General features: G+C 47.5%; 8 protein-coding genes across 8 annotated transcripts; 2 read left to right on the forward strand and 6 right to left on the reverse strand.

Annotated features, from left to right (window-relative positions):
- Positions 1–101: 101 nt before the first annotated feature.
- Positions 102–2,773, forward strand: PEX2_053980 (sodium:solute symporter family protein; the record flags this gene model as incomplete). The annotated part of the gene is made up of 12 exons (XM_016742672.1): positions 102–207; positions 256–319; positions 370–427; positions 489–675; positions 731–830; positions 877–960; positions 1,016–1,202; positions 1,259–1,309; positions 1,361–1,531; positions 1,589–1,907; positions 1,976–2,472; positions 2,531–2,773. 12 exons carry the CDS (start codon positions 102–104, stop codon positions 2,771–2,773), a joined length of 2,067 nt encoding a protein of 688 aa, XP_016600923.1.
- A 278-nt stretch (positions 2,774–3,051) lies between these two features.
- PEX2_053990 (glycoside hydrolase family 18 protein) lies at positions 3,052–4,681 on the reverse strand (the record flags this gene model as incomplete). Its single annotated transcript, XM_016742673.1, has 6 exons — positions 3,052–3,153; positions 3,211–3,746; positions 3,807–3,876; positions 3,931–3,990; positions 4,045–4,419; positions 4,541–4,681. The coding sequence occupies 6 exons, from the start codon at positions 4,679–4,681 to the stop codon at positions 3,052–3,054; spliced, it is 1,284 nt and encodes a 427-aa protein (XP_016600924.1).
- A 2,023-nt stretch (positions 4,682–6,704) lies between these two features.
- Positions 6,705–7,118, reverse strand: PEX2_054000 (EthD domain-containing protein; the record flags this gene model as incomplete). The annotated part of the gene is made up of 1 exon (XM_016742674.1): positions 6,705–7,118. One exon carries the CDS (start codon positions 7,116–7,118, stop codon positions 6,705–6,707), a length of 414 nt encoding a protein of 137 aa, XP_016600925.1.
- A 777-nt stretch (positions 7,119–7,895) lies between these two features.
- On the reverse strand, positions 7,896–9,448 carry PEX2_054010 (arrestin (or S-antigen), N-terminal domain protein; the record flags this gene model as incomplete). Its single annotated transcript, XM_016742675.1, has 2 exons — positions 7,896–9,190; positions 9,241–9,448. 2 exons carry the CDS (start codon positions 9,446–9,448, stop codon positions 7,896–7,898), a joined length of 1,503 nt encoding a protein of 500 aa, XP_016600926.1.
- A 2,087-nt stretch (positions 9,449–11,535) lies between these two features.
- On the reverse strand, positions 11,536–15,608 carry PEX2_054020 (DDB1/RSE1 family protein; the record flags this gene model as incomplete). The annotated part of the gene is made up of 4 exons (XM_016742676.1): positions 11,536–11,562; positions 11,619–12,903; positions 13,100–15,173; positions 15,365–15,608. The coding sequence occupies 4 exons, from the start codon at positions 15,606–15,608 to the stop codon at positions 11,536–11,538; spliced, it is 3,630 nt and encodes a 1,209-aa protein (XP_016600927.1).
- Positions 15,609–16,111: 503 nt separating this feature from the next.
- On the forward strand, positions 16,112–17,590 carry PEX2_054030 (ubiquitin domain-containing protein DSK2; the record flags this gene model as incomplete). The annotated part of the gene is made up of 2 exons (XM_016742677.1): positions 16,112–16,579; positions 16,655–17,590. 2 exons carry the CDS (start codon positions 16,112–16,114, stop codon positions 17,588–17,590), a joined length of 1,404 nt encoding a protein of 467 aa, XP_016600928.1.
- Positions 17,591–18,338: 748 nt separating this feature from the next.
- PEX2_054040 (RTA1 domain-containing protein) lies at positions 18,339–19,436 on the reverse strand (the record flags this gene model as incomplete). The annotated part of the gene is made up of 3 exons (XM_016742678.1): positions 18,339–18,634; positions 18,706–19,100; positions 19,165–19,436. 3 exons carry the CDS (start codon positions 19,434–19,436, stop codon positions 18,339–18,341), a joined length of 963 nt encoding a protein of 320 aa, XP_016600929.1.
- Positions 19,437–20,374: 938 nt separating this feature from the next.
- PEX2_054050 (uncharacterized protein) lies at positions 20,375–21,885 on the reverse strand (the record flags this gene model as incomplete). Its single annotated transcript, XM_016742679.1, has 3 exons — positions 20,375–21,057; positions 21,113–21,390; positions 21,710–21,885. 3 exons carry the CDS (start codon positions 21,883–21,885, stop codon positions 20,375–20,377), a joined length of 1,137 nt encoding a protein of 378 aa, XP_016600930.1.
- Between the last annotated feature and the right edge of the window lie 1,029 nt (positions 21,886–22,914).

Here is a 22,914-nt window from a genome sequence, read left to right on the forward strand (position 1 = left end):
TTCTTCTGCCTTTGCCTATACAACACCACCTCCTACTAACAATTCGAAACGGCAAATCCAATCACAGTTATCCCCCTTAAGTAGGCTATTTGCCTTGCACAATGTCGAATCTACATGCCCGGGATGGCGTTTCGACTGTCCAACCACCTCTTTCACAGGCAGTTGGCTATGTCGTTGTCGTTGTTATTGGCGTGATTATTGCTCTAGGTGAGAACCTCAATACATCCTTCTAATATCCCAACTAACATTGAACAGTGATGATGCTCATCACAAAGGTTTTGAAGAAAACCACCGGAGAGGACAATGAAAAGACAGAAATGTATGCAACTTTCTCCGCAAATCTCCATTCCATACTAATTAGGAACACAGGTTCATGACAGCAAACCGTACTGTCCGCACAGGTCTAACGGCATCAGCCGTGATATCAGTCGGTTCTTCTTTTATTCCCCCCTAGCCGCTTGAATTCTAACAGATAAATGCCTTTCTAGTCTTGGCTTTGGTCAACAGCTTTACTCGGCTCATCGTTTGTCGGCTATGACTACGGCGTGGCAGGTCCATTCTGGTTTGCAGCTGGCTGCAGTCCGATGATTGTGTTCTTTGCGTTGTTGGGAATATCATGCAAGCGAAAGATCCCGGAAGCACATACTTCACTGGAAGTTGTTCGGATTCGATACGGTAAGTTGACTTTGATTTCTTGTCTGAGCATTGCTGACTCTATTTCGGGTTATAGGACATGTGGCACATGTTGTCTTCATGATTCTCTGTCTGGTGAACAATATCTTCGCGTGTGCCAATATGCTTCTCGGTGCCGCTGCAGTTATCACTGCTGTGTAAGCTTCCTTTGGTCTATTGAGATACTCTAGCTAACGAACTCAGCACTGGAATGCATATTATTGCCGCAACCTTCCTATTGCCAGTTGGAGTGACGCTCTACACATTTGTTGGTGGCATCAAAGCAACGTTAGTCTTCTTCCCTCGACTTTAAAGAGTCTGAACATCTAATGATATCATGCAGATTCCTTACAGATTACTTCCACACGGCTATTATTATGATTATTGCATGCTACTTCACTGTCAAAGCTTTCTCAACTGATCAGATTGGCTCTGTGGGTGATCTATTCGAACTCGTCCAAGCAGCAGCGCAACAGCACCCAGTCTCTGGCAACCAAGATGGGACATATCTGACAATGACATCAAAGGGTGTAAGTTCAAAAGAAATGGAACAGCCTTACCGGCTGATTCACTGACATGAATCTAGGCAATCCTTTTCGGAATCCTTCACACTCTTGGAAACTTCGGTTTGGTTATTGTAAGCAAAGCACCATATATCCCAATACCACCCCATTCTAAAACCCTCTAGATGGACACAAGCTACTTTATCAAAGCCTTTTCCGCCTCCCCAGCAGCAGTAGTACCCGGCTATACAATCGGTGGCATCGCCTACTTCGCCATACCATGGGGTCTAGGAACAGTAATGAGCTCCGTTGCCCTAGGACTCGAGAATAGTCCAACCTTCCCCACATTCCCAAGGGTAAGTCCCCTATCTACCTCTTTCAATCTCCCAAATACCACTAACACCACAAATCAGAGAATGACATCTACAGAAGTCGGAAATGGTCTCGTCCTTCCATACGCGGCAATCACTATCGCTGGTAAAGGCGGCGCAGCAGCAGTCCTCATTATAACCTTCATGGCATGCACATCAACTCTCTCCGCACAGGTCATCGCCGTCAGCTCAATTCTCAGTTTCGATGTCTACCGCGAGTACTTCAATAAGAAGGCTACAGATTACGATCTGATCCGCGCAAGTCACTTTGGTGTGATTTTCTTCGCTGTTTTCTCTGCTGCTTTTAGTACTATGCTTCACTACGTGGGTATTAATCTAGGCTGGACATTGTATATGCTTGGTATGTCATTCCTAATTCCTACATCTTGTCTTTCTATCTCTAACTAACACTTCCTTTCTCTCCAATAGGTGTGGTTACATGTCCCGGAATCTTCCCAATGATCTTTACAATCCTCTGGCGTCGCCAAAGTAAAGCAGCCGCAATCCTCTCCCCGGTCCTAGGTCTTGCCACTGGTATGGCCGTCTGGCTTGGGACTGCATCGCACTTTAGCAATGAAGTTTCCGTCGCGTCGACGGGACAAGTTCTTCCCTGTCTCTATGGAACAGTCGCTTCTTGCATGTCGCCCATTGTATACTCAGTTGTGATTACACTTGTCCGGCCGCAGAATTATAACTGGGATGATTTCAAGAAGGTCAAGTTGTCACTTGAGAAATTGGATAGTGATTCGACGACTCCTTCTGGTGGAGATGGCAGTGGTGAGGACGGGGGCAGGAGTGCCGATGATCAGAAAGAGCTGAAGCGCTGGGGTCGTATTGCGGCGTTTTGGGCTGTGGCGACCTTTTTGGGTCATTGGGTTATTTGGCCGTTGCCTATGTATGGATCTGGTTATATCTTTGGGAAGAAGGTATGTGTTACCACTTGAGCTTGAAGCTTTGGCCGTTCTTGACTGACTGTTGGTTTAGTTCTATATTGCCTGGGTCGTCGTCGCTATCATCTGGCTCTGGCTCAGTATGCTGGTTGCTATCTTCTACCCCATCTTTGATGGTGGTATTCAGCAGATTCGTGATGTTTATCGCGGGCTGAGAGGTCAAAACATTGTCGAGGGTGCTCGGAGTAGAGATAGCAAAGGAGAAAGCAGCTCTCCCTCTGTTGGGTCTATCAGTGATGTCACGCATACAGGAGATTCTCAAGAGATCAAGTCTTGAATCGGTTTACTGATTGGGTTTCTATAACACAATATTTGAGGCTTTTACTTAATATGTCCTACATCTGATCTACACATAAATCCAATCAAATTTCGACCTTAATCGTGTTTTTTCATTTTTCAATTGATAAATCCTGTTCAAGTTAAATGCAAAAGCAAGTGGCGCACATCCCATCACCCATCAGGGCTGATCCACATAACAGCCATAAATGTCCCAATCCATATGTCAGCGAGATATTTCCAATCTTGCAATATCGACAGTCAAAAGAATAAGCTAATCTAGGGGAAGCCGTTCTTCAAATTAACGTACTTGGACTGAGGGTAGTGGAGTTGGTTGGCACTCTGCTCCAAAGCACCAACACCTCCAAGTGTATTAACAACCTGTGTTTATGTTAGTAAAGTGTAAACCAAATATAAAAACCAAAAAAAAAGACATACAGTTGTAATCAAACTGTCCGCGCCAGTCTTGTCAGAGCTACTCTCCCACCACATTCCACCGCCAAGCCCACGGGACTGGATGTACTGCGCCTTCTTACGCGCAATCTCGGGTGTGTCGTAGCTGACAAACAGTCGGCTATCTTTGTTATAGCAGTAGCTTGCACCCGGTTGATCCAAGACTGTCACGGCACAGCCATTCAGTGGCAGACCCTTGTAGTCCCACACACCGTTCTCCCATGTGCCTGCTCCAACGCCATTGTAAGGCTTTCCCGGACCGTCGGTGTTGGTAAACGCTCGCCCGTAAAGTGGCATACCCATTACGATCTTGTTAGCGGCCACACCTTGCGCGGTGTAGTAGTCGATTGCTTGGTCCGTATTAAATGGGGTACTGGAGGGGTTGTCGGTCGACGCGTGGAGGTTGGCACTGTGGGCAGCAACTGTGTCCCAGCTACCAGAGTAGTCATAGGCCATGAGATTCCAGAAGTCCAGGTACTGGTCCATTTCCTTCAAGCGTTCTTGGCGGTAATGTTCCGGGCCTAAGAATCAAGATTGTGTCAGCTGTTTTAGAACATTTTAAGGATGAAGATAAAACTTACCAGCGGGAGATGCGGCAGTAAGCAAGAAATGATAACCCTGAGCGTTGGCCGAGCTGTAGGAATCCAAAGCCTGAGTTTAATTAGCCAAAGCTTATGGAATATTTATAAAATGATCATCACATACCCCACGCAGCCGTCGGAGTGCATCGACAAACTTTTCCGCCTGGTCATCATTCGCAGGGTACTATAGTTTTTATAAGCATCAACAAGTTCCAGATTACATCTGCTGAAAACTTACCTCATAATCAACATCAATACCATCGAAGCCAAGGTTCTTCAGTAGCTCCGTGGCAGAATCAGCAAACTTCTGTCGTCCAGCCTCGGTATCAAAGGCAGAAGCAAAGCTAGTGGAATAAGTCCAGCCTCCAATAGACAGAAGAACCTTAAGCTTGCTGTTGTTTTTCTTGAGGAGGAACAGCTGCTTGACACAGCCATAGACATTGTTTCCGGGATCATTCCAAGAATCAGTGGGGTAGTGCTTATCAGTATCCGCCCAGGAGTCCGACAGGTAGACCTCGCCTGTACCGGGGCGAATGTTGGCAAAGGCATAAAGCACATGAGTCAGTCGCTCAGCGGGGAGATTCTGGGGTTGGAAGTTACGACCGTAAATGGCCTGAATAATCCGAGATTAGCTTATGCCTTCCTATTTTGTGTGTTTGGATGATGATGCTTTTTATATTTCCAGTTTCATCCAGTGATAATCAGTGATAATCAGTGATATGGTCTAAACTTACCCAGTTCACATAGTATGCCACTGAGCGGTACCCGCCAACATCACGAGATACAATCCCAGTGCTGTTGGTGCTCAGGGCAGGAATGTAGGCAGCGTTGGCGAGCCAGCTCAGGCCTAAAAGGAAAGGAATGAAAAATCGCATGATGAAGGAGTGTATCGAGATAATTTGCGGATGTCTCGGGCCAGTGAGGTTGGATGATGAAGATTGTTGAGTTCGAGAATGAGGGAAATGACCTCACTATTTGTAGTCGAAGTCGACAAACAAATAGTTTCCTCGGAGTATTGAGATGGACAATATGGACAATAGTAATTGTCCAGTCCATTCAGTCCGTTTGTCTATAACTCAAATAGGTAACTGGGTATAGGTAACTGGGTACCAGTTACCTAAAGGGTGTAGATACCAAGGGGCATTCATCGTTTGAGCATTCATGTCGGAGGAATCAGTGGAATTCTACGCCGCTATCAGTCAGAAATTTAGGCAACCGGTGATTTGACACGGTCAATAGGAGGATTGTATGTTTTCTATCGAGGTTCGCGGCGAATTAAGCAGCGCCACAGTTCATGCTCTCCATACTATCAAGGCCCTATTATGATGTATTCTATGTACTAGCAGTGTCATTGGTAGTGGACGCAGACGCCAACCCTATGGCACACTACCCAAGTGTGTAACATTCTGATATTGGAGATTCCTTTGCTACAACTCGACTATCTGACCTCGTGGGGGCCAAAGATTCATTGGCCAATCAATCAAGAAGACTCGTAAGGATGGGTGACATTGTCATATGCGATCCACTACTCATGCACAGTCAGTATGGAGGAATATGGCCCGGAACAAATTAAATTGTTCACTAGGAGCTCCTTCTTTGGACGTCACAGCATCATTCCTCTATACATACCCGGGGTAATGAGCGTAACTGAGTGGACTGAGTGGTAGTATCAAGCAAAATGAAGGGGTTTACGGAGGTCGATGCCAGAAGTTTCGGCCCTCCTTTTATTTGCTTTTTTCAATAAAACACTAGTTTATAATGGTTGTGCATATGTTGTACTTTTGTTAATACTACCCTTCTTTAAAAGTTTAAAACGCCCTATTCTATATTCCCCCATTACGACTACCACCAACCAACCTATGTTGTACCTACCCGCCACTACGGAGTATAGACCACGTTTTGATCCTGATTCTCAGCCCTAGAATCTCTAACGTTATGCTTGCTTACGCCCCTCGCTCTAGGCGCCCGAAAAAGCAATCGCTCCAAATGTACACCGTGAAATTAGGTGCTTTCGGAAGTACACCTTGATCGGTACATTGGAGAGAAATTAACCGGGAAGGGTTTCACCTTTCTACTCTACTACGATCTAGCCTATCTTAAAGAAAGCCGGATAAAGAAAGATGAAGCCTACCCGGAAGTCTAGTCTAACGAATACTATACGCAAAGCTAGAGTGGTTTAATATCTTAAACACTAGAATTAGACCGAAAGGCGTGATATGGTGTCAGGACCCCAGTGTCATCGGTTTAAATGGTGGAAATGAGTATAAAGAGGGTAAAGGGGAGTAGTATAGTAGAGTAGTAGTTAGTACGGAGTATACGGCATTGAAACCCCCATTTACAACTTCCTATATTAGGACTAAACTAATACTAGTGTTAAATCATGGTGGCTGAAGATTTCGGGATCAACCTCCATGCACTAGTTCAGTTTCCGATTTAGGGTCTAGGGATATGCAGTCTGACAAATATTAATGTGCCTGGTTGGGTCCTGCAGGAACGGTCCCTGTGAGAAGGATAAATTCCAATGTAACATACAGACCATGCGACCGGGACATGTGCCATAGGCCATAGCATAAGTTGAAGATTCAAGTCAGGAATGTGTGATCCCATGATCGGACGAAGGGATAATAAGTTCCTCACGTGGCTTGACTTCATACATCTGATCCATTTGCAATTTTGGGATTCAAATGTGACCAAGTGTAGATTGTCGATTAATCAAGATCATTAAATTAGTTAGATTTGAGTGCAGAGTTTCATTGAGCATATTACTAGATTTTTAAGGAATATCCCCTAGTTGAAAGATACTACATTCAAATGTATACCTCGCGACCACACTAGACCTCCAATAAGATGCATGGCAACAAGTCTGATGAAGCTCCAACAGCCTCCAGTCAAAGTACCTCATTTCACAGTAACCCTCACCTCCCCAACCAAGGCAATTCCCATCTTCAACCGATCCAGAAATTTATCCTCGTCAGCAGTTATCTGGGCAGCGGCTTCGGCGGTATAAATCTTGGCCGCAAAGGCCTGGTAGGCAGCCTGGTCCGCAAAGGTAAGTTCAGCGTAGGCGTCAAAGTCGAAATCTGACTGCCGCCCGCGCAGTATAGTGGCCGGGGTGAAGGCATTGCGTGCAGTGGAGCCATCCGGGGGAATTTCGATTGAACTGCGGGAGATGTAATTTCGATGATGAGAAAGAGGAAAATCCCCGCCTGCCAGCTTCTTGATGAGTTTGACGTGCGCTTCGTAGCGTTTCTTGAATTCTTCCGGTGTCAGGTGAGGGCTGCGGTAAAGAAAGACTAACATCTTGACCGGCATGGTGAAATTCCAAGTAGTAAGTAAACTTAATTGAGATTTGGCTTGGATATGCTGGATTAGTTCGAATCTTAAAGGATTGAAGATTCAAAATACTCAAATAAACCGGTTATTTCTCGGGGGGTTTTTACTCTCGGTCCTTACTTTGTACCTTACAAGCAGTGCAACGCGGAATATGCGGGGGCATATGGAGTAGTATTGTCTAAAATCCACAGACTTGTGTGGTGCGAGATAACAGGTCACTCTTCAGTTTCAATGTAATTCATATATTGGCAACTGATGATCCAGGGGTTGAGCAGAATCAACGAGGAAGATTCTGACATCTGAAAGCGCGGGAGTAACGAGGGCAATAGGACTGAACCAGGGCTGTAACTTCGAGATCTATCATGTCGCTCGATTATACTCCGTAGCCCTACCTCATATCTCCTATGCAGCATTACTGAATCTTCTCTTAAAGTTCATTGTTCGTGTTTTCTGAAGCTTTTAAAGCATATCCGGTTAAAAGACCAGGACTAGTTAGGACTCTGTGTATGTGTAAAATAAATAAATTAAAGCAAATTAAATGAACAAACTAACTTATATATAGAGACAACATAAGAAAAAAAGGATTTTATGTGAACAATAGGGTATAATCGGAACAAAAGCAACACAAAAACAGTCATAAACATGTGAACGCTGTACAAAAAGAGGACTTTTTCATTGGCCAACATAATTAGGGGTATTGGTTGGCTGGCGATTAACAATCGAACGGGGGAATAAACACTCCACATCTCGTAAAATTTAGCGACTGGCTCTCGACGTACTCAATCGTTCCGAGTACTCCGGTGGGGCAAAGCCCACGTCAACCACATCACTCCGAGCGTGGTTGGAAAAGTCGGTGGGAGAAGTCACATTTCGTGGGTGGAAGAACTCGTCCAGTTCTTGCTGTGTGACAGTAACACCAAGCGCAGTCTTGATGGATTCAGTGCTCTTTGCCTGGCTCGTGAACTGGACCGGCAGACGGAGAGAGATTGTCGGTGTCATGATGTTGGCTGCCGGGGTGTGGTATGTCAAGGAGAGATCGAGGGCGTAGGTACGAGACATCAGACAGGAGTGGAAAGTCGGGACGAAGGCCTTTGACTTGGGCAGTGTGACGGGGACGACGATTGAGGCGGTGTAGTAGGTGTCTCCGGTGAATGCGGAGGATGGACCGGTTGATGAATCGGATGAGGATGAGTCAGTAGAGTCGCGGCGCATACAGTCGGCGGCTGTCGATTGCTTTGTCCACTGAGCGGATGCGACACACATGGTCAATAGAGCGACGCTTTCTGTGTAGAGGCCGCATCCGATATGGGCGAAGGGCATGCCTGTTGTGGAAGGGAAGTCGTCCCATGGGGCTGCACTGAAAAATGTGTTGACGCGGAGTTTACTGGTCATTGTTCCCAGTGGGGGAGGTTGCTCGTCGCCGACTGGATCGAATCGTAGGTTTACCGTAGCCACCGTGCTGACGGTATCGGTTGGCTCGCCGTCCGGAGGAAGCAATTGAATCGGTTTGGGTTGGGACGATGAAGCGACGATCCGTCCCAATTTGCCTCGCAAAGTTCCGCGCTTTACACTCTTCTCTTTACGTGTGCAAAAAGCTGAACTGGCGGAAGTTTCCATGGGTGGTTCTTCTTCAACAACTGGGATGATACGGACTTTCTTGGCAATGCCGGCAATGGCCACGACTCCAGAGCCAGCGAGTTGTTTCTGAAGAACGGATGCTCGAACTGTGTAGCCAATCTGGGACATGCTGGGTGCCATATCATCTAGTAGTGTCTTGCCATTGCTGGCAAGGATGGGATCACCCAATGTTGGCGGAAGCATAGTGTGGGATCGTTGAATGTGAGCATTGCTCTTGGCGTGGGTGCAGACCTGGGGAAGTAGGCGGTCTGGAACGACGAATGTGAAGGGGTATTCATATGATCGGCCACTCTCTAGAACTCGAGGGGTCGGATATTCCATTTCGTCAATAGGCTGGCGCAACTTGAGAAACATCTGTTGCGATCCTGTGCGGCCGGGACATGATGCCCGTTCTACCGTAGTGGCAGATACACCTTTTATCGTATTAGCATTGTATATAGCCCAGGTGTCAATGCTTAAGTACCTTCAAAGACAATCTCAATCTCATCAAATCGAGTCTCGTGGTCAACAGTGACGGTTATGCTGCCATCAATACTCTCTCCGGTGGTATAAGAGTTGACATGTCCTGGCTTTTGTCCTTCAAGATTTATTTCGATTTTAGGCTGTGATCGTCGAGTCCAGGCATCTAGCCTGTCCGAGCCAGAGCTGATGATTGAAGTGGCGGTCGACATTGTTTCACGGGGAAAGCAAAGAGAATATAAAGACCTGTCCCACAGGGAAACGCAGGAACGATATAGTAACTGAGAGGTCAAAACAAAGAGAAGATGGAATATTCAAAAGAAAAGAAGGTTGAATCAGGACCAGACCCGGTTGTTCTTAAAGAAAAATCAAGGGAGGGAAAAAAAAAAATAGTAAATGGTGGAGCCGTTGACAACCGCAATGGAGTCAAGCAAAAAACAAGTGTGGAGGAATGACAATGTGAGCACGGTTTCAGATTGCCTCATCGGATATTCCCCCAAAGTTCTTATAAATCGACTTGCAGTGAGTCACAAGTCATCCAGAAGGCGCATCTATGTTGTATATTATACTTTGGATCATAACCCAGTAACGCCTAAATTCTAAAAAGCCGATAGTATACGATTCAGTATACGGAAGGCCGAGCCAGAGCCATCGTATACACTTCAGTATAAGGAAAGCCTAGCCTGAGAGTCATTGAAGTCGAGAGGGTGATTGGTTAGATGCGAGGATCCGTTCTTGCTCATGCACGCCCTTGGATTGACATTCCGCTTCGTCAAAAGGGCATAGAACGGAGAGACCACTAGTTCAGTTCAAGGTGACTCATGATATTCAATTGGTATTCTCAAAAGGGATGGAAGGCAGTATCTCTAGAGAAGTGCTTTTTCTTATTCTTCTATTTTCCACTTTTCCACTTTTCCTGACTTTTTAGATATTTCAGACCATTCAGACCATTCAGATCATTCAGCTTGAACTCAAACGAGACAGTCAACTTCCAAAGTACAAACTCCATGGGTCAAGGGGGAAAAAGTGGAGCGCGCCTTACTACGACATGCACGCCCTTTGGACTCCACAGACCCGTCCACATTCCCCCCAAAGGCGCCCGAGCTTCTACTGTGCTCGTAAAGTAGCCAATCATCGTTCTATATTGTAGAACTCTGTTCGTCAGAATGACTGGGGTCGATTTCAAACCAATACCCCGTTTGCTTTTCTGCGTTTGTAGCACTCTTTGGTCATATTTGAGGATCTTCAGCTGTTCATAACACATGAGGTATAGATACAATGAAGTTTTTCCCGCGGAGAAGAAACGATGGGACCCGGACCTAGCTTCGGCCCCAGAGATTTCCGGCCATAACCGAGATTTTGGCTATGCCGAGCTTTCTTTTTTCTCTCTTCTCTCCCGGAGTGTCGGAGTAAACGATCGGAGAGAGAGGAGCTTGAATGGCGCAATTCGATCTCGGTGTCCAAAGTAGAAGTTGTCGATCTTTCATCGGGTGATCTTATGCCTTTATACACACAAAAGTTGTGCTTCGCTTCTCACCGCATCCTATGCTTTGCACGCTGATTACTTCATTACTCAATTAAAAGACATTCAAAGGTATTGTACGGAGTAGAGTTAGCTTAAGATAAAAATGAATAACATTCCTAATATTATTTTGAGCCAAATAGATCAGATCATTAAACTACATACCTCGTCATGAGCCAAGGCCATATATGTTGTCGATTATATATTCTTGTCACATGTCATGCAGAGAAAAGTTCACACCTCACGCCTTCTAGCGACAACAACAATCAGTGGGGAAATACAAAAAGACATCTAAAAAGAACATTCGGGAGACACCAAGAGTCACCTTAACATAATATTTGGAATAATCTTGTTTTCATTTGGTTAGAATATATATATAAAAAAGATTTACAAGTTTGTCCCAACTGATAAATTACGACGTAGACCCGTGGTGCATTGCGGATCAAATCGTACTCAAAAAGCGTCGACGCGTTTTCACGCTTCTTCTTGTCTCGTACAAGCCAGCACTAAAAGTGACCGGCTGCATCCAGCTCAAGATTAGCCGAGGGGAAACGGCAGACCGAGCGAGGCAAGAGACATCATAAAGGAGTCTACACGGCTAAAGACAGCCAGGGGAAAGGGGAGGTCTATGTAGTGTAATGCTGAGGCAATCAGCCTCAGTCGAAAATTAGTCGTGGGTCAAAGCCACAGTCATCATCCATTAATAAAGACGTAGGTATCTGAAGCCCGTATACAGGGCAGCAAGAAACGCCAACAGACGCCGCAACCAATCCTAAATCAATAAGCCACCCGTGTTCGCATATCCTGGGAGATGTTAGTGAAAGGACAAAACAGGCACCAATAAACATCAGCAAACTTACCGAAATCTTGCGCTCGATCTCGCGGACAGATCGATCGAGTTCGCCCGCGATCATCAACTTGGTATCATTAGGCAGCAGGAGATACATTTCGCAAAGATCTCCATCAATGACTCCCTTTACAGGGGCATAGTAGCCGCGGTACATCAAATGGTCTCGTCCAGCCAGAGGAGGTTGCTGGGAAGCCAGCTGTGTCTCCAAAAGCTGGAAAAAGTCGACGTCCTCACGGCTGGCAAAAGGAACAAACATTCCAATTGTGCCTTGGAGGCCAGTCCAGACAACAATGTCACGGCCTCCGGCGACTAATTGGGTCTTGTGTAGACTAGTGGGAATATCCTGAGCGAAGAAATGTACCATCAACTCGAGACGGTGGGGAGTTCCATGGAGGTAACCCTTTTCATGAATGAGGTGCGCCCCAGATCCATCCTCGTCGGCCTGTTCAGAGATCTTGCTAGGGCAACGCACCAACCACAGGTTTCCAAACTTATCACCACCAGCAGTGGTTTCGTAATCGACCATGGTTGTACTCGATGTCCAGCGTGCAATGGAATCATCCGCGAAGGGAATCAAGACATTGTCCTGGTACTTGTAGACAACGTAGGTGACACTCTCGCGGACGTCGCTGACAATGATTCGACTGCCTTGGGTCTGAAGGCCCACGATGGTCTTGGGAACCACGGGGGCTTGACATTTCCGTAGGAGTTGCTTCATGCCAAGGTCGTAGACACGAAGAATGGGACCGATGCCGGCCAGAAGGCGTCCTTGGAAGCCAAGAAGAGCGAGAGGAGGCTCATCAACTTGGGTCTTGTGAATGAACTCCAACTCCCGACCATCCTCCTGGAACCGATAGATATGGATGAAACCACAAGAGGACGAGGGAGGGCTGACTGTCATGTCCTTGGCGGTTCCCACAACCAAGAAGGTTTCATCATCTTGGCTGGAAAATGACACCGCAGCAACGCTGACTGCTGCCTCATTGTCCTCGAGGTCAAGTGTGGAAATCACAGATTTGGTGGTGATCGGGTCCACAATTTGGACACATGAAGCCCAGTGACCAGTGGCTCGGGGATATCCAAAGTCTACGGCAGGGAGGTCTGCAACCTCGCCATTCTGAGCTTGAGAATCATCGATCAGTCTCTGGCGGGTGGCAGGAGAGAGGACATTGTTGTCAGATTCAATGACATAGAAGAGGGGTTGGTCGGGATGCTTCACAAAACGTCGAGGAGTGTAAGAGAGAGGGATAGACTCTTGGAGCATGTTGTTGTCCAACTTTTCAACGGTGAAAATCCTATTTTCAGTTAGTACCAGCCCAGAATGATTTGCAGTCTCAACGTGGTATAAGAAAGAGTTGATCTCAGAAGGAACAATTGGAATTTTTCTTTTAAAGTTTCATCCACATAGAAGTTCGGATTGATTTTCTCATCACAGATCAAAGGGGATTGGGGGAATTCGGGGCAATTTAGGAGATGGGAAGGATCACATACCGTAGACTGCGGCCTTGAATGCCGATCATGCCCTCCACACACTGCTCACTGGAGAAATTCCATCCCCACTCTAGTCCGACGTAGTCCAAGGGTGTGAGCATAAAGCTCTTGGTTTGGACATCAGAGTATCCCAGCCAGGGACGGGTGCTGAGCGCCAGAACAGCTGTCTGGCCCTTAACCGACACTTGGGATAGCTTCACGGGCTTGGCACCGATGAAGCGAGTTCTAGTGTCCGAAAGCTCACCAGTCACCTCGTCCAACACAGTACGAAGGTAGACACCAGAGTAAAGTCCGATGTGGAGATAAAGAGTATTTCCTCCGGAGCTCGAGTCGGCCATGGCCATGATTTGCAGGGCAGATGGTGCAGACGTCAATGCCTGAACTGATTTGTTCTCGAGTGTGGAGTCTGGATCCAAGCTGAGAATGCGGACGGTAGAGTCATCACATCCAACAGCAAGGAACGAGCTTCGCATGCGACCCTCGGGAACCTCTCCCATACTCAGAGAGGTGACAGTGCCGGACATCTGTCGTCGCTCATCATATTCTGCCAATGTCCCGTCTGCGTCCATCTCGAAGTAGACAATTTCACCGGAGCTGAGTGCGACTGCAACCTGGCGTTCATTCGTGGCTGCTGCCACTATAGACCGATGCTGTGGAGCAGGCCATTCATTGACACGCTGATCTGCAAGAATGTGGCGAATGCCACGAGGGTGAACTTGGACTAAAGAATCCTCACCAAGTTGTTGCACCGCGAGAGTCGGAGCCGAAGAAAGGAATCCGGTGTCTGAAACTTCTTCGACAATTTCGCCAATGCTCAGGACGAGGGTGCCATTCGCAAAAGAGAGAATGATGTATGTGTGGAACTCATCGGCTCGCGTCAACTTGGTTGTCCATACAGCCGAAGGCACCTGCTGAAGGTCAGACTCCACGATCTCAGAGACCTCAAGTCCATGCTTCAGAGTCCGGAATGTGCTTCGGGCCCCAGCGCCACAGATTGTGTAGATTTGAGGTGCATCATCCTCACTCAAATTGAGAATTTTACTGTCAATGAGAGGGCTCAAAGAGTTCATGCTTTCCATGAGGTTGACATTTTCAGCGCCTCGGGGATGGAAGTAAATTGGCGTGGAGGGCACAGAGTGATCAGCCGAGAATGAATCACTGGAAAAGAACAGCTCGTCGGGATCGTCACCAAGCTTTTCAAATTGGTAGAAGTTGTGATTTCCCGATTCACTGGCGGCATAGAGGAAACCGCTCTTCAGAATCAGCAGATTCGTTGATACAGGAATAGTATCAAAGTATTTGATCGTCAATCTCTTCACTTCTCCGGTGGGTTTGCCCTGCTTGTCTTCGACCATTTCCAGGTTCAACTTGAACAGATCACCATCCTCGGTTTGGAGAAGGAAGAAGAAAGCGCCTCTCATCTTGTGCATCACTCCTGAGACGATCGAGCGCTTACGCTCAGGGTTTTCGGTGGCTCCGCTGCGTCGCGGGATAGGCACGCGGAACGCACCTTGGTTGGAGTGGCGGTAGGTAATGTTATCCTCTCCGCACACCAAGACACCGCTGGGACCATCATCTCCTCCGGGTACCTGGAAGAGCATGGATGCTGTGCGATCGACGGTGTCAGACCACTTGCGGACAACGTGATTCAACCCGAGATCAAGTTCGTAATACACCAGAACCTTCTCGATTTCTTCGTACGCTTGACCAGTGGGATCCTGATCCGATTCCGAGTAGTCCACCTCAAGAGCAGCGAAAACGGGGTTGTCGTAACCAACGTCCAAGCAGATCATGGCAAACACCAAGGTCTGGGGCTTGTGAGCTTCCAGTGGTGAGGAGATAGTAAGTTCTGCCTGCGAGTTGCGGTTGAGAACGTAGACCAGCTTATTCTTTTCCACAGAAGCAATCAGACACGCACGTCCCTTTGGGTCTACTGCGAGGTATTGACCCGGCACGACACGGCGAACTCCAGACTTTCCAAATGTCTCCATATGGATGCGATTGAAGCGGTTCTGGGAGGGAACATATTCAATGATTGTGATCCGACCCGAGTCCGAGCCGATGATGATGTAATCTATGATAATCACTCAGCACAGTCCGTTGATAATGAATCATTGCGAGTATCAACGTCGCTGTCCAGGGCAGATATCAACCCTCCTTCAAGGGGTCGGTTCGCAAGAGGACAGCGCTGCCCAGGAAGCTTGGAGAATCACTAAGTTGTACTCGTAAAGGGGCAGACAAGGGGTATTAAAACAAGCGACATACCTTTGTTGCTTCCAGCTACGCGGAAAGCTGCGAGGGAGCGAATGATGCCGAAAACATCTTGAGAGAAGAGAGGTGTGATCTTGCCCTGTGCCGGATCAGGCCGATGAATGGTTAATTTCGAGCCTGACGAGGTGACGATCTGCTGGTCCCTGGTGCCTGCAAATTGACCTAAGATGGCCTGTGTGACTGCAGTTGGGGGCTGGATCGTCAGGGAGTACATAAACATGTGCGATGTGGTGGCCATGGTGGGCGACTAGGTATCGGTTTCCCGGTACCACAGAGAAGAGGTGGAAGCTTTGTACATGCAATTGCAAGTCAGGGGGTATGAATATTACATCAGTCCCATCCCTGCTGGGTGGAGTTAAGAAAGAGAAACTCCTCAAGTCCACTTGCCACGGATGAAGAGAGGTGTAGCCGTGTGGTCAGACGCGAAGAGGTGAGGAAGAGAAAATATTCCTTGCCGTGTGGGAGCTTCCACTAGCGCGTTCGGCACGTGATTTATGATTCGACCGCCTTCCACGCCGCGCCGATTGATGCGAGGCAGATCACCTCCGCATAACGGCCTCACTGACTCCCCTCTCTCATATTTCATCTCACATTCGTGGTATTCATCTATATCCCAAGTGTTCATTCAAGCACACGTTTGATAAGCCAGTCAATACTCTCCGGGATAATATACCCTTCATCATTGGTCCATCTTCCAATCATCACTCCACTTGCTCTCCAATCATCATACATCGTTTCGCCATGGCCGACGAGACGGCTACCACAGAGCAGGCTCCTATTACCTTCACTGTCAAGTCATCCACAGATGCTAAATACACCCTGACCCTTCCCCTCACCACTCTAGTGTCAGATCTCAAGCAGAAGCTCTCAAGCCCCGAACATGCCGATACCCCCGCAGAGCGTCAGCGATTGATCTATTCGGGTAGGGTTTTGAAGGACACTGAGACACTGGAGACCTACAAGATCAAGGATGGCCATACTATTCATCTAGTGAAGAGTGCTGCGAGCAACCAGCCGCGTCAGAACACAGCTGCTCAGCCTAGCTCAGCCACTGCGGCCGCTGGAGCAACCCCCAGCCCGGCGGCAGCCGGTGTCCCAACCAATCTTGCTGCTGGTACTGGAAACAACCCACTTGCTGGCCTGACTGGTGCACGATATGCTGGATTCGCACAACTTCCCGGCGCAGGCCTTTTCGGCCCTGATGGTGGGGTAAGTGAGCTCATATAGGGGTTTGAAGTAATAAGAATGCCTACAACATATAGCTAACATCTGTTGGCCATTTAGATGGGTCCCCCGCCAGATACCGAGTCGATGCTCAACATGCTCGAGAATCCTCAATTCCAATCAAGCATCAACGAAGCCCTACAAAACCCCGCTATGATCGACATGATGATCCAGCAAAACCCTATGCTTCGCGACATGGGACCCGGAGTCCGGCAAATGATGGAAAGCCCAGAGTTCCGCCGCATGTTGACCGATCCAAGCTCCATCCGGCAGATGATGCAAATGCAACGAGCTATGGGAATGGGTGGCGGACTTGGTGGCGGTGATAATGCATTCCCCGCACCGGGGGTGACCAACACGACGGCTGAGGGAACCCAAGGTTCCGAGCAACAAAATGCGCAAATAAATCCATTTGGGCAGATGGCTCAGAATCCGCTTGGGAATGCAAACCCTTTCGGTGCCCTCTTCGGAGCTAACCCGTTCGGAACCCCAGCCCAGCCTTCTACCACGCCGGCCGCCACTCAGCCCGGCGCTACACAGGGTGCCGACTCCACAGACCGATCAACATCTGCTGAGGGACAAACCCCTCAAGCTGCTCAGAATCCCTTCGCATCTCTCCTGAACCCAGCTATTTTCGGAAACGCTGGTCAAGCTGGTCAGGGCACGAACCCGTTCAATCCTCAGCAGAATCCGTTCCTGCGTGACCCGGCGCTACTTTCCCAGATGATGCAGGGAATGGGTGGACAGGGCGCAGAAGGCGGAGCCGCTGGTGCAAACCCTTTGGCAGCTCTACTTGGTGGTGGTCTTGGTGGTTTCGGGGGTGGTTTCGGGACCCCACAGCCTGCAGACACTCGCCCCCCAGAGGACAGATACGCTGATCAGTTGCGGCAGTTGAACGATATGGGATTCTTTGAGTTCGAGCGAAACATTGAAGCCTTGCGTCGCGCAGGCGGCAGTGTTCAAGGAGCGGTGGAGTACCTCCTCAGCCACCCATGATACTCTCTGGGCTGCTTTTCTTCTTTCTAGCACAGCCTTACGATAACTTTTCTGATGTATTCAACTTCTACTGATTTTGCGAGGTGGACACGCTCCCTCGGTACCTATGACGTTCTCATTCCCCTTTAGCATGCTTATCTTTGTGTGATCCTTAGCTAGTTTTCTGGATATCTCGTCATCATTCCAGAGCTCAGAATGGCATGGGATCATTTTTTATGTTTCTGTCATACTTCAAATCCCGTACAAGTTTACAAAACTTGAATCCAGCTTCAGCCGCATATCCCACGGAGTTGGTATTATACCACCCGGGGGACAAGTAAAAGAAACATAAATGTTACATTTTTGAAAGTAGGCCTTCAACATTGTAGCCTTGGGATGCCTTTGTCTCACAAACATGAAGGGTCACGTACAAGCTTACTTCCCCGGCACGTTGTTTCTATGGCCATAAATTTTGGCATAAGATCCGAAGAGAAAGCCAATTTGTTCCCCAAATCTACTCGATGGACCCGCTGATTTGATCATTACCAAGCTGCGTTCTTGAATCGCAGGTAATATAAACATTCTATCTATCCTTCTATAATATATCAAGGGGATGAACATGAGAAACACGCGTGGAACAAGGCAATCAATCCAAAGGCAGCAAAGCCGACACCGAACACGAGGCATGGAAAGGGATAAAGAAAGCCCATCAATCGCACAAGGGAAGGGAATAGACAAAGACAGCCCCCACGACCACATCATTCAACATTCAGTTTGATGCAGAATCAAATTGCCTGGCCTTCGCCTGCCCATCCTCGATCCCTATCAAACTCATCTCACTGTCACGCGATTTGCGAAATGACCACTTCGTCTTATTCCATTGACCATCGAAGCATATACCGGGGTGGAGAATAGTCATAGATAAAAGCGCAATTGAGAGCATAGCTCCCTCCAGGATCATGAAGACAACCTCATCGTTTGCCAATGAGCTGTGGAATCCACCCTGGAGCTCTGCAACTCGGAAGGCAGAACGAGTGAAAATGGTAATCGTTGCTAGGGCCAGACCTGGATTTATGGTTAACAAATGCAGTGAGATAGGAAGGGAGGGGAAGTGCGAAGATAAAAAGAAGACTCACCAACTAGGAACGCTTTCCACTTGATACTATTGCGGAGATCGATCAGGTGTGTGTCCGGGTTGAGTTCGTGCTGGTTCCTATACACTTTCCAGGCAAAATCCAGACAAAACGCCATGAAGATAGCGAGTGAGGCAACCTGGAACGATAGACCGGCGATCATGGTATTAATGCCAGCTTGAGCCATGTCAGGCTGGTCCGCATCGGCGATAGAGGTAACAGCGCCTCCTGAAGCCTGGAGCAGCAGTGAAACCACATCACAGACGATGAAGACTATAGTGTAAGCCCGAGGACTGAGGCGCGAAATGTTCTCTCCATATATGACGACAATCCGCCCGAGACATATATAGATCGAGGCACTGATAAATGCGGGGCCAATTGTGAGGCAGATCAGATATCTATCCAATAGCCGTTAGTATAGGTTTGGAGGGGTCAAGACATCTGTGGATGTAAAGGACGTACTCAAGGAAAGGGTTGAAGAGGAATGGATTATAATGCATCTGCACTCGTCCAGCATATCCAATTATTTCCAGTACTATGCCACCAAATAAACCACCGAGGTAGCCCCAGGTGCGATATCGAATGCCCAGGACCAGCTGGGCTACCAACAGGACCGCAAAAAGGGCCAGGTAGAAGGCATTTCCGGCTAGTGAAGGCACGTATTCAACGTGTGCTTCGCTTAATGGACAAATGGCCAGCGTGCAATAATCGGATGGATCAGTTGAATTGCTCATGGTGATGTGTAGAGACTCAATTTATTTGAAGAAGTAAGAAACTTTCTAATCCAAGGTATTTAACTCTGAGTCCATATTGAAAATTTGAACCAAACATCTCCAAAAATAATATCTTGGTCTTGATTATGCGGTCCATGTCCATTGCAAATGTCGATCCACGGGTGCCTATTTCAAGCTGACTGATAGTCCCTAACTTAGATAGATCTGTGCCAGAGATAATGCGGATATATCCTCTATGCCATTACTTATGCAACTGAATAGCGCTTGCTTTGCCATCGAGAGCTGTGAGTGGAGGATGAAGCTGATCGAGATGTGGCGCCAAGATACGGACATGGGCACGGACACGGACACGGACTTCTGGTCTGCAGTACTGTACAAGTGAATGGGACTTGGACACGGACACGGACACAGAAACTGATACGGAGACCTTAAAACCAATGCCCAGAACTACACATCTAAGCCCCGATTCGAGAACAGATCCTAAAACACTAATTTAGTCGTCAAAGGGCACAGCGCTGGAGTGAATCTAGACTCCTCATACATCAATTCCCAGATCCCCGTGTAACACTAAAAGAGGCAAGACCAACGGCTGTGAGATACTCGTGTCATAGATCGGGCATTCATTCATTCTTGATGTCCTATTAAGGTTTAGTGGCGATTGGTGAAGAGGTTGCCATCTCGGGAAAAAGTCGGGTGACAATATGATGAGGTGGTCCGGTTATATCACTCATTATGATGCCCACAGGGATATTTTGTGTCTAGACGAGACAGAGGATTACCTGCCATGGATTATCCCCAACTACATCTGTATGAATCTCTGTTGCGCAAGGTTTGTTCATAATACATATTGTTCAATAGACCTTTAATCCTTAGTCTGTGAATGTAGACGTTGGAAATGATGCCAATATGGCTACCATCAATCTATGCCCATTGGCAGACTATCCCAAGCGCTGCTGGTCAAATGATGTCGTTGGTTGTGCCATCCAGTCGATATACATCTCGTCAATTGCCGTGTCTGGGAAGAAGTCTAGCCACTGGAAATTGTTGTCTAAATCGTTCGATGTTGGCTGCAGTGCATCAACATAATGGCGTGCGTCTCCGGTGGATGAAACGATCGCTCCCGCAAGTTGCACACCATCATGGGAATGAGCATTATTGGGCCCCGATATTGTTCGACTTTCAAACCACCATTGGACACGCTTCAGGCGTTTTTCATAGTGAAAGAATATATCCCTGTCTCCCGAATCATCCATATCTGACGTGATGAGCGCCTGGATGCGAATGATAGATTGTCTCATCGTGCTAGAGATATCCAAAGCACGACACAAATCAACCGTGTGGGGATGAATAGAAGGATCAGATGCTGCTACCACTAACTTGCATGCAAGCGTGACTGCGAATGCGAGTTGAACCCATCCCACATTGTGGAATTTAGCATCATAGCCCAAGGGTAGAGAGATGTAAAAATGGAGTAAGGTCTTGGCTGCGGCAAGTCCCATGCGCAACACTTCAATCTGGAAGGACAGCTCATGGGGTGGCGGTTGCGCGCCGGGCTTGTGGTCGAAGAGTGTAATCTGGCATAGATACAACTCGACAGTATAAAATTGCATGAAGAGAATCTCTGTATTTGAAAGTTAATAAAATGATCCTCAAGAAGGGCGGCTCAGTTCACGAACGGCTTTCAGTCAAGAGAAATGGTAAATTGGCGCGGAATAAATCAAGTTGGGGCTTAAACTCGCGGTAGTAATGCTGGAGACTAACACTGGTGTTCTGGATTTCTGGGACATGTTGCGATGAAACCAGGGTGATTTTCTCAGAAAGTTGCTGGAGCTGCACAATGTAGAGCAGATATCTATCTGACGGATACTCTGCATCGGCGGCCAATACCTTGCAAATACTTTCGAAATATGGTAAGTATGGGAGGAAGGATCCCTTTTGTAATATTTGTGAGATCCTAGAAGGTATTAAAAATGTTAACTCAAACATCTGTTGCTCGGAGATGTGGAGATACTTGCGAAGATGAGAGATAGAAAAACCCAATAACAGCCCTTTTTTCTTCGCGTCCCCAGGAGACGGATGTTCTGTCCAGTTCACTATCAAAATCTACCCTAGTTCTCCAGAATCGATGTTCAGGGGGACGGTCGAGTTGTAGATCAGTGATAAGACTGATCGCAAGATGTAGATATTGGGAGAATCGACGCGGCTTGGAGTGATACTGGCACCTGATTTCTTTGTCAATCAAAGATGAAGTGGAGATAGAAACCGGGGCTTACCACGCAAGATGGACTAAAAGCCCCCGAAAGATCTCGAATGAAACCGAACCATCAAAGATCATACAGTCACTGATCACCTTTTTTATCTGCTTCTCCAGTGTACGCTGCAGAGGCATGTTGTCATGCAGAGCAGCCGTGAGGATCGTGAGAAGAAGAAATGGTTTGTCTCTTCGCATTGTTTCGGCAGTCGTCTGCGGTGAAATTATCACGAACGGGCAGTGTGGCATGAGTGCCGTTCGGAATTTATCTAGTAGCATGTTGGCGGCGTCTATGGTGAGTAGCCCTTGGTCGATGACGTCTTTCGCGTGGGCAGAAGTACTCGGAGCCACCTCAGCTATGCCACCCTTTGTCTTAATCGTCAGTGCCCAAGCTCAATGAAGCACGTGGAAACAATTTTGTACCGGAATTGATGTCCCTGATTGGGCTAGCAGCTGGTTTACTTTGGCTTCCAGCGCCTCTATTCTTCTGTGGCGTAGTTAGTATAGTAAGACGAATTAAAAGGGATAAGTTTCACCTGTCTTTAGTATTCCATTGACTTGTAGGTTTTACATTCCGACCCTCCCGAAAGTGACAGGGTTTTCCCAAGCGATCGCATCTAGCAGCCAGTCAGACGTTTAAGATCAACTATCTCTCCGATGAACCCACCGGTCACAACTCCCTGCAGCCTCCGAACGAATGCATCGAATTTTGGCCCTCGCACAATTTTGACAAGTTTTGCCAGAGCCATTGGAATATTTTCCCTTTTGACGGTCGGCCATGACTGGCTTAGTAGAAAGCCAAAGATTTGGAGATTGAGAAATTGGAGTTCGTCAACGGGTGGACTCCCGCCCGGGCGATGGAGTTAGCTTATTTAATCCACTTTACACACCTGGGCACCTGGGCACAACATACCTAGGTACCCTACGGCATACTAAACCAGATCACTGGAAGTATATAATCGAAACGACTTACTTCTCGATCCATCTGAGATCGGAAAACACGTCGAAAGTCACTCATCCAGAAAGTCGACAATCGTGCTTAGTGTCAACTATTCTTTGATCTATCTCATAGTCAAGCTACGGTCAAGAAGGCTTAGGAGGGAATATCTAAAGCCCAGGTAGTTGAAACACAACAGGTTATCATGGTACGAGCGGAGAAGTCCGTTCGAAGGAACCATAAAGGAGAAGTAAAAAAGACTTATATTGCCAAGGAATAAATGATATCTA

Source organism: Penicillium expansum, assembly GCF_000769745.1.
Source record: "Penicillium expansum strain MD-8 chromosome Unknown contig174, whole genome shotgun sequence".
In the NCBI taxonomy this organism is placed as follows: Eukaryota; Fungi; Ascomycota; class Eurotiomycetes; order Eurotiales; family Aspergillaceae; genus Penicillium; species Penicillium expansum.